This window comes from Staurois parvus, unplaced genomic scaffold, assembly GCF_062004578.1.
Source record: "Staurois parvus isolate SC_StPar_1 unplaced genomic scaffold, SC_StPar_1.0 ptg001639l, whole genome shotgun sequence".
Lineage (NCBI taxonomy): Eukaryota > Metazoa > Chordata > Amphibia > Anura > Ranidae > Staurois > Staurois parvus.
The window spans coordinates 205,166-215,765 of NW_028319435.1; the positions used below are offsets into that span (position 1 = coordinate 205,166).

General features: G+C 54.8%; 1 protein-coding gene across 4 annotated transcripts in view; it reads left to right on the forward strand.

The window, feature by feature from the left end:
• The window catches only part of LOC149434935 (retinoic acid receptor responder protein 2-like), a 30,148-nt gene extending 19,554 nt beyond the window's left edge, over positions 1–10,594 (forward strand). Inside the window, exons 3-5 of one of the 4 annotated variants that reach the window (XM_089663194.1) lie at positions 2,598–2,696; positions 5,260–5,363; positions 10,382–10,594. In XM_089663194.1, coding sequence (XP_089519320.1) covers positions 2,598–2,696; positions 5,260–5,363; positions 10,382–10,397 — 219 coding nt within the window. In that variant the 3' untranslated portion in view covers positions 10,398–10,594. Of the gene's footprint in view, positions 1–2,597; positions 2,697–5,259; positions 5,364–10,308 lie in introns of all 4 variants that reach the window. The other 3 variants (XM_089663191.1, XM_089663196.1, XM_089663195.1) reach the window with 3 other exon arrangements.
• Positions 10,595–10,600: the final 6 nt, after the last annotated feature.

Sequence of the window (10,600 nt, forward strand, 5' to 3'; positions counted from 1 at the left end):
CAAAGGGCGTGCGGCGAGGAAGACTCCTGAAAACGGGCGTGCGGAGAAGCGGACTCCTGACAACAGGCGTGCGGTGAGAAAGACTCCCGACAACGGGCGTGCGGCGAGGCTGACTCCTGCCAACGGGCGTGCGGTGAGGAAGACTCGTGACAACGGGCGTGCGGCGAGGCTGACTCCTGACAACGGGCGTGCGGCGAGGAAGACTCCTGACAACAGGCGTGCGGCGAGGCTGACTCCTGACAATGGGCGTGCGGCGAGGCTGACTCCTCACAACGGGTGTGCGGCGAGGAAGACTCCTGATAACGGGCGTGCGGAGAGGCGGACTCCTGACAACAGGCGTGCGGCGAGGAGGACTCCTGACAACAGGCGTGCGGCGAGGAGGACTCCTGACAACAGGCGTGCGGCGAGGAGGATTCCTGACAACAGGCGTGCGGCGAGGCAGACTCCTGACAACGGGCATGCGGCGAGAAAGACTCCTGACAACAGGCGTGCGGCGAGGCTGACTCCTGACAACGGGCGTGCGGCGAGGAGGACTCCTGACAACGGGCGTGCGGCGAGGAGGACTCCTGACAAAGGGCGTGCGGCGAGGAAGACTCCTGAAAACGGGCGTGCGGAGAAGCGGACTCCTGACAACAGGCGTGCGGTGAGAAAGACTCCCGACAACGGGCGTGCGGCGAGGCTGACTCCTGCCAACGGGCGTGCGGTGAGGAAGACACCTGACAACGGGCGTGCGGCGAGGAAGACTCCTGACAACAGGCGTGCGGCGAGGCTGACTCCTGACAATGGGCGTGCGGCGAGGCTGACTCCTCACAACGGGTGTGCGGCGAGGAAGACTCCTGATAACGGGCGTGCGGAGAGGCGGACTCCTGACAACAGGCGTGCGGCGAGGAGGACTCCTGACAACAGGCGTGCGGCGAGGAGGATTCCTGACAACAGGCGTGCGGCGAGGCAGACTCCTGACAACGGGCATGCGGCGAGGCAGACTCCTGACAACGGGCGTGCAGCGAGAAAGACTCCTGACAACAGGCGTGCGGCTAGGCTGACTCCTGACAACGGGCGTGCGGCGAGGAAGACTCCTGACAACGGGCGTGCGGCGAGGAAGACTCCTGACAACGGGCGTGCGGCGAGGAGGACTCCTGACAACAGGCGTGCGGCGAGGAGGACTCCTGACAACAGGCGTGCGGCGAGGAGGACTCCTGACAACAGGCGTGCGGCGAGGAGGACTCCTGACAGCAGGCGTGCGGCGAGGAGGACTCCTGACAACAGGCGTGCGGCGAGGAGGATTCCTGACAACCGTCGTGCGGCGAGGCAGACTCCTGACAACGGGCGTGCGGCGAGAAAGACTCCTGACAACGGGCGTGCGGAGAGGCGGACTCCTGACAACGGGCGTGCAGTGCTGCATTGGTGTAGTGTGAAGGGACTGCACAAAATACATATGATGCAGCCTGCTGGGTGCATTCACCCGGAGTTCCCCCACAAATGTATTTTATGACTCGTTGATCCTGCCAATAGGTCAATTGTTTTCTCATTTCCTTTAATAGGGGAGCACAGCGACTGCATGTCCATCCGAGACTCTCCTGTCCGCAGGGTGACAACATTGCTGTGATTTCACTGCAAAACGAAAAGCGTTGTCACCCTGCAGACAGGACAGTCTCAGATAGATATCACAGTTCTCTGTGGATTGGCTGACATTTTAATGATCAGATCAGCCCAATGCATGTACTTCACACCTCACCCCCCCCCCAATGCATGCACTTCACACCTCACCCCCCCCCCCCCCAATGCATGCACTTCACACCTCACCCCCCCCCCCAATGCATGCACTTCACACCTCAGATCCCCCAAATGCATGCGCTTCACACCTCAGATCCCCCCCCTCCAATGCATGCACTTCACACCTCACCCCCTTCCCCCCAATGCATGCACTTCACACCTCACACCCCCCCCCCATGCATGCACTTCACACCTCACCCCCCCCCCCAATGCATGCACTTCACACCTCACCCCCAATGCATGCACTTCACACCTCACCCCCCCCCCCCAATGCATGCACTTCACACCTCACCCCCCCCCCCATGCATGCACTTCACACCTCACCCCCCCCCAATGCATGCACTTCACACCTCACCCCCAATGCATGCACTTCACACCTCACCCCCAATGCATGCACTTCACACCTCACCCCCAATGCATGCACTTCACACCTCACCCCCCCCCCCCCCCCAATGCATGCACTTCACACCTCAGACACCCCCCCCCCCCAATGCATGCACTTCACACCTCAGACACCCCCCCCCCCAAATGCATGCACTTCACACCTCACCCCCCCCCCCAGTGCCTGCACTCCACTATCAGTGACATCAGGGAGGTAGGTGGTCCAGGCTGAGCCTAGTGACCTATCAGTTACATGCAGTGGTCTCCAGTACAATCGGCACTGTTACCCCCCCCCCCCCCCCCCGACATGATAAAATGAACACTTACTGTCTCTGTGAAGTCTTTGCTCACCTACCTTTCCTGAGCAGACAGACGATGCAGCTCCACCCTGAACACAATGATTGGATGAGATTTCATCATCACTTCATGTATGTCGTCCTCAGAAGTCGTACAATTGTGTCGGATGCTTCAAGTTTGACTTCGGGGAGCAGAAAGTCCGTTCCAGATACATTCACTGCACCCCCCCGAGCCGAGCTGCCCAGGTATGACCGCGTTCCATTGTTACGTGACGCCCATCGTATGACCGCGTTCCATTGTTACGTGACGCCCATCGTATGACCGCGTTCCATTGTTACGTGACGCCCATCGTATGACCGCGTTCCATTGTCACGTGACGCCCATCGTATGACCGCGTTCCATTGTTACGTGACGCCCATCGTATGACCGCGTTCCATTGTTACGTGACGCCTATTGTATGACCGCGTTCCATTGTTATGTGACGCCCATCGTATGACCGCGTTCCATTGTTACGTGACGCCTATTGTATGACCGCGTTCCATTGTTACGTGACGCCCATCGTATGACTGCGTTCCATTGTTACGTGACGCCCATCGTATGACCGCGTTCCATTGTTACGTGACGCCTATCGTATGACCATTCATGAACTAAACATGAAACCGTCTTCCAGCTCCAGAGTTGGTATAGCTGGGAATGGCTCAGGATCACCCACAGGAAGTTCTACTTGTCCCCCCCCCTCCGAGGATTTCCCACCATTCCTCCCAAATCCTCATCACTAATTCACAAAACAATTCTTCTGTCACCTAATATACCTCCAGGTGACCACATGTATCAAAAATGTTACTTAACCACTTCCAGTCCGGACACTCCCCCCCCCCCCCTTCTTGTCCGGACACTCCCCCCCCGTTCTTGTCCGGACACTCCCCCCCCTTCCAGTCCGGACACTTCCCCCCCCTTCCAGTCCGGACACTTTCCCCCCCTTCCAGTCCAGACACTTTCCCCCCCCCTTCCAGTCCGGACACTTCCCCCCCCTTCCAGTCCGGACACTTCCCCCCCTTCCAGTCCGGACACTTCCCCCCCCTTCCAGTCCGGACACTTTCCCCCCCTTCCAGTCCAGACACTTTCCCCCCCCCCTTCCAGTCCGGAAACTTTCCCCCCCTTCCAGTCCGGACACTTTCCCCCCCTTCCAGTCCGGACGCTTTCCCCCCTTCCAGCCCGGACGCTTTCCCCCCCCCTTCCGATCCCGACGCTTTCCCCCCCCTTCCGGTCCGGACGCTTTCCCCCCCTTCCGGTCCGGACGCTTTCCCCCCCTTCCGGTCCGGACGCTTTCCCCCCCTTCCGGTCCGGACGCTTTCCCCCCCTTCCGGTCCCGACGCTTTCCCCCCCTTCCGGTCCCGACGCTTTCCCCCCCCTTCCGGTCCCGACGCTTTCCCCCCCCTTCCGGTCCCGACGCTTTCCCCCCCCTTCCGGTCCCGACGCTTCCCCCCCCCTTCCGGTCCGACGCTTTCCCCCCCCTTCCGGTCCGGACGCTTTCCCCCCCTTCCGGTCCGGACGCTTTCCCCCCCTTCCGGTCCGGACGCTTTCCCCCCCCTTCCGGTCCGGACGCTTCCCCCCCCCTTCCGGTCCGGACGCTTCCCCCCCCCCCTTCCGATCCGGACACTTACCCCCCCCTTCCCCCCCCCAGGCCCATTTTCAGCTTTCAGCGCTATCACACTTTGAATGACAATTGCGCGGTCATGCAACACTGTACCCAGATTTTTTAGCATTTTTTGGAGACAGATAAATCTTTATTTTGGTGGTATTTATTCATCGCTGGGATTGTTATTTTTTTTGCTATATTAATTAAAAAGTCCAAAAATTTTGAAAAAAAGTGTTTTTCTTATAAAATTTTGCAAATAAATAATCTTTCTTCATAAATCTCGGCCAAAATGTATTCAGTTATCGTTTTAGTAAAAAAAATAAAATAAAATAACCCAAATTAGTTTATAACCAAAAATAAAAATGTTTAAACATTTTATTTTACTTTTTTTTATATTATTATTTGTTTTTGTTTTTTTACATACTGTCACCCTAGCAGTGTGGGGTCACCATGGTGACACTGTACTACTTGTGGGGGGTGATGAAGATTATTATTTTTTTTCACACTGATTGCTTGTACACCCATAAAGGCTGTAAGAGGAATCATTTCTCCTTCTCTCTGGCTGCATTCTTGCAGCCATTGAGAAGTACTGAGTGAGCTGTGATTGGTCACAGCTTGTCACATGGTACAAGGCTGTTGTGAATGGCCCTGTACCATGTGATCTCGGTGATCATTCACAGATTTCACACGTAGTAAGCAATGATGTCAGAAGTGGCATCTTGCTTACTACTCTGCATGTGATCACTGATTGGCCAATCACTGATCACATGATCGGGACCTCACATAGAGGTCCCGTACGACGATCGGTGTCCGGAGGACACAGCGGGCACCGGATCGCGGTGCTGCACGCTCCCGGGGAGCACGCACGAGCAGGGGGCGGGGAGGGCGTTTATATACAACGGCCGGACGGGAGGGGGTTAATATCCACGCCGGAGCGAAGATTTATTGTGGAATATGATGCAGCCGGCTGGTTACATTGATGAATAAATCCGATACAAAGAACCTCCAGACTATCAGACGATTATTATCGATCCTAATAATGGAGCCGATCAATACTATGAGATCGATCTGCCGACCAGCTTTTATCCCGTGTTTATGATGAGATCTGCGATTATATTCCGTTGTGTTACTTTGTCTTCTGTTATCTCTCCGTCTCATTGATATCCAAGGAAAAAATTATTAACACGAGGAGAGAAAACTGCAACAATATGAAGAAGCCAAAACAGAAGCCACCAGTCTACAGCGTGGGCAGCGTCACCTTCCTGAGATACCGGTGAGTTGTCACCTTCCTGGGATATGGGGGAGTTGTCACCTTCCTGGGATACCGGTGAGTTGTCACCTTCCTGGGATATGGGGGAGTTGTCACCTTCCTGAGATACCGGTGAGTTGTCACCTTCCTGAGATATGGGGGAGTTGTCACCTTCCTGAGATACCGGTGAGTTGTCACCTTCCTGAGATATGGGGGAGTTGTCACCTTCCTGAGATACCGGTGAGTTGTCACCTTCCTGGGATATGGGGGAGTTGTCACCTTCCTGGGATATGGGGGAGTTGTCACCTTCCTGAGATACCGGTGAGTTGTCACCTTCCTGAGATATGGGGGAGTTGTCAACTTCCTGGGATACCGGTGAGTTGTCACCTTCCTGAGATATGGGGGAGTTGTCACCTTCCTGAGATATGGGGGAGTTGTCACCTTCCTGAGATATGGGGGAGTTGTCACCTTCCTGAGATATCGGTGAGTTGTCACCTTCCTGAGATATGGGGGAGTTGTCACTTTCCTGAGATATGGGGGAGTTGTCACCTTCCTGGGATATCGGTGAGTGTCACCTTACTGAGATATGGGTGAGTTGTCACCTTCCTGAGATATGGGTGAGTTGTCACCTTTCTGGGATATGGGTGAGTTGTCACCTTTCTGGGATATGGGAGAGTTGTCACCTTCCTGAGATATGGGGGAGTTGTCACCTTCCTGGATATCGGTGAGTTGTCCCCTTCCTGAGATATCGGTGAGTTGTCACCTTCCTGAGATATGGGGGAGTTGTCACCTTCCTGAGATATCAGAGAGTTGTCCCCTTCCTGAGATATCGGAGAGTTGTCACCTTCCTGAGATACCGGTGAGTTGTCACCTTCCTGGGATATCGGAGAGTTGTCCCCTTCCTGAGATATGGTGAGTTGTCACCTTCCTGAGATATCGGGGAGTTGTCACCTTCCTGAGATACCGGTGAGTTGTCACTTTCCTGAGATATGGGGGAGTTGTCACCTTACTGAGATATGGGGGAGTTGTCACCTTACTGAGATATGGGAGAGTTGTCACCTTCCTGGGATATGGGGGAGTTGTCACCTTTCTGGGATATGGGAGAGTTGTCACCTTCCTGAGATATCGGGGAGTTGTCACCTTCCTGAGATATGGGGGAGTTGTCACCTTCCTGGGATATGGGGGAGTTGTCACCTTCCTGAGATATCGGTGAGTGTCACCTTTCTGGGATATGGGAGAGTTGTCACCTTCCTGAGATATGGGGGAGTTGTCACCTTCCTGGGATATCGGTGAGTTGTCACCTTCCTGAGATATGGGGGAGTTGTCACCTTCCTGGGATATCGGTGAGTTGTCCCCTTCCTGAGATATGGGGGAGTTGTCACCTTCCTGAGATATCGGTGAGTTGTCACCTTACTGAGATATGGGGGAGTTGTCACCTTCCTGGGATATGGGGGAGTTGTCACCTTCCTGAGATATCGGTGAGTTGTCCCCTTCCTGAGATATGGGGGAGTTGTCACCTTCCTGAGATATCGGAGAGTTGTCACCTTCTTGAGATATGGGGGAGTTGTCACCTTCTTGAGATATGGGAGAGTTGTCACCTTCCTGAGATATCAGTGAGTTGTCACCTTCCTGAGATATGGGGGAGTTGTCACCTTCCTGAGATACCGGTGAGTTGTCACCTTCCTGAGATACCGGTGAGTTGTCACCTTCCTAAGATACCAGTGAGTTGTCACCTTCCTGAGATACCGGTGAGTTGTCACCTTCCTGAGATACAGGTGAGTTGTCACCTTCCTGAGATATGGGGGAGTTGTCACCTTCCTGAGATACCGGTGAGTTGTCACCTTCCTGAGATACCGGTGAGTTGTCACCTTCCTGAGATATGGGGGAGTTGTCACCTTCCTGGGATATCGGTGAGTTGTCACCTTCCTGAGATATGGGGGAGTTGTCACCTTCCTGAGATACAGGTGAGTTGTCACCTTCCTGAGATACAGGTGAGTTGTCACCTTCCTGAGATATGGGGGAGTTGTCACCTTCCTGAGATACAGGTGAGTTGTCACCTTCCTGAGATATCGGTGAGTTGTCACCTTCCTGAGATATGGGGGAGTTGTCACCTTCCTGGGATACCGGTGAGTTGTCACCTTCCTGAGATATGGGGAGTTGTCACCTTCCTGAGATATGGGGGAGTTGTCACCTTCCTGAGATTCGGAGAGTTGTCACCTTCTTGAGATATGGGGGAGTTGTCACCTTCTTGAGATATGGGAGAGTTGTCACCTTCCTGAGATATCAGTGAGTTGTCACCTTCCTGAGATATGGGGGAGTTGTCACCTTCCTGAGATACCGGTGAGTTGTCACCTTCCCTGAGATACCGGTGAGTTGTCACCTTCCTAAGATACCAGTGAGTTGTCACCTTCCTGAGATACCGGTGAGTTGTCACCTTCCTGAGATACAGGTGAGTTGTCACCTTCCTGAGATATGGGGGAGTTGTCACCTTCCTGAGATACCGGTGAGTTGTCACCTTCCTGAGATACCGGTGAGTTGTCACCTTCCTGAGATATGGGGAGTTGTCACCTTCCTGGGATATCGGTGAGTTGTCACCTTCCTGAGATATGGGGGAGTTGTCACCTTCCTGAGATACAGGTGAGTTGTCACCTTCCTGAGATACAGGTGAGTTGTCACCTTCCTGAGATATGGGGGAGTTGTCACCTTCCTGAGATACAGGTGAGTTGTCACCTTCCTGAGATATCGGTGAGTTGTCACCTTCCTGAGATATGGGGGAGTTGTCACCTTCCTGGGATATCGGTGAATTGTCACTTTCCTGAGATATGGGAGAGTTGTCACCTTCCTGAGATATGGGAGAGTTGTCACCTTCCTGGGATACCGGTGAGTTGTCACCTTCCTGAGATATGGGGGAGTTGTCACCTTCCTGAGATATGGGTGAGTTGTCACTTTCCTGAGATATGGGAGAGTTGTCACCTTCCTGAGATATGGGAGAGTTGTCACCTTCCTGAGATATGGGGGAGTTGTCACCTTCCTGGGATATTGGTGAGTGTCACCTTACTGAGATATGGGTGAGTTGTCACCTTCCTGAGATATGGGGGAGTTGTCACCTTCCTGAGATATCGGAGAGTTGTCACCTTCCTGAGATACCGGTGAGTTGTCACCTTTCTGGGATATGGGGGAGTTGTCACCTTCCTGAGATATGGGGGAGTTGTCACCTTCCTGAGATACCGGTGAGTTGTCCCCTTCCTGAGATATGGGGGAGTTGTCACCTTCCTGGGATATCGGTGAGTTGTCACCTTCCTGAGATATGGGGGAGTTGTCACCTTCCTGGGATATGGGGGAGTTGTCACCTTTCTGGGATATGGGGGAGTTGTCACCTTCCTGAGATATCGGTGAGTTGTCACCTTCCTGGGACATGGGAGAGTTGTCACCTTCCTGGGATATCGGTGAGTTGTCACCAAGACTTATCATATCAGATATCTCCATCTCTCTCCATCCCGGGGGGGGGGGGGGGGGGGGGGGTACAAGGATTCAGCAGATTGGATTTTGTTACTTCTGATATTCAGAGACATTACCGGGGACAGCGAATGTGACAGCCGGACCAGATCTGCCGATAATCTGCCTGTGTGTGCTCTATTATACAGCAGGTGGATGGGGGTTGGGGCGGGGTTTTGGTGGGGGGGGGGTAGGGGGGGCAGAAAGTGTTCCACAATGTTGTTTTGTACACTTGTGTTTCTGCAGAGATAACAGCTCTCTCCTCCCCCCCCTCTACCTCCTTCCCCTCCACTCTACTCCCTTAACCCCCCCACTCCACCCCCTCTACTCTCTTCACCTCCCCACTCTACTCCCTTTGCCCCCCCCCCACTCTACACCCTTTCCCTTCCCACTCTACTCTCTTGTCCCCCCCATTCTACCCCTACTCCCTCCCACTGTACCCCCCTTCCCCCTCCCACTCTACAACTTCTCCCCACCTCTAACTGCTCCCCTTGCTCTAAACCCTTCCTTCCCCCCCCCCCCACCCATCATCTTCCCATTATACCCCCTCCTCCCCCCCCCCCACCCATCATCTTCCCATTATACCCCCTCCTCCCCCCCCCCACCCATCATCTTCCCATTATACCCCCTCCCCCCCCCCCCCCACCCATCATCTTCCCATTATACCCCCTCCTCCCCCCCCCCCCACCCATCATCTTCCCATTATACCCCCTCCCCCCCCCCCCACCCATCATCTTCCCATTATACCCCCTCCCCACCCATCATCTTCCCATTATACCCCCTCCCCACCCATCATCTTCCCATTATACCCCTCCTCCCCCCCCCACCCATCATCTTCCCATTATACCCCTCCTCCCCCCACCCATCATCTTCCCATTATACCCCCCCCCCCCACCCATCATCTTCCCATTATACCCCCTCCCCCCCACCATCTTCCCATTATACCCCCTCCCCCCCCCCCACCCATCATCTTCCCATTATACCCCCTCCCCCCCCCCCACCCATCATCTTCCCATTATACCCCCTCCTCCCCCCCCCCACCCATCATCTTCCCATTATACCCCCTCCCCCCCACCATCTTCCCATTATACCCCCTCCCCCCCCCCACCCATCATCTTCCCATTATACCCCCTCCCCCCCCCACCCATCATCTTCCCATTATACCCCCTCCTCCCCCCCCCCCCACCCATCATCTTCCCTTATACCCCCTCCCCCCCCCCACCATCATCTTCCCATTATACCCCCTCCTCCCCCCCCCACCCATCATCTTCCCATTATACCCCCTCCTTTCCCCCCTCTATACCCCCTATACCTATTCTATCCCCAACTCCACCCCACCCCTCTTCCTCCCCCTTCTCAACCCATTCCTCTCCCCCCCTTCTCTCCATCCCTCTCCCCATCTGCCCTCTGCCCCCCCCCCCTTCTCCCTCTCCCCGCCCCCCCCCCCCTCACCCCCCCCCCTTACAATCTTCAGGCCACCTCTGGAACACAAGGAGTCATGATCGGATTAGGAGACCATTTGAATAAAGATCTTTTCATACAAACAGACCCCATTGTAAATGACCAGAGAAGTGGCCACTGTCCATGGAGTGACTACGGGGCAGAAGACGTGATGTTCAATATGAGGGACCTTACAAGACTTGGACCTGAAGCCTCTATGATGAGTCTCTATGATGAGTCTCTATGATAACAGTCGGGCTCCTGTGAGGATGGAACATAAACAGGAGCTGTGCTCAGTCATTCTTCCCCTCAGGGTGTCATTGTCA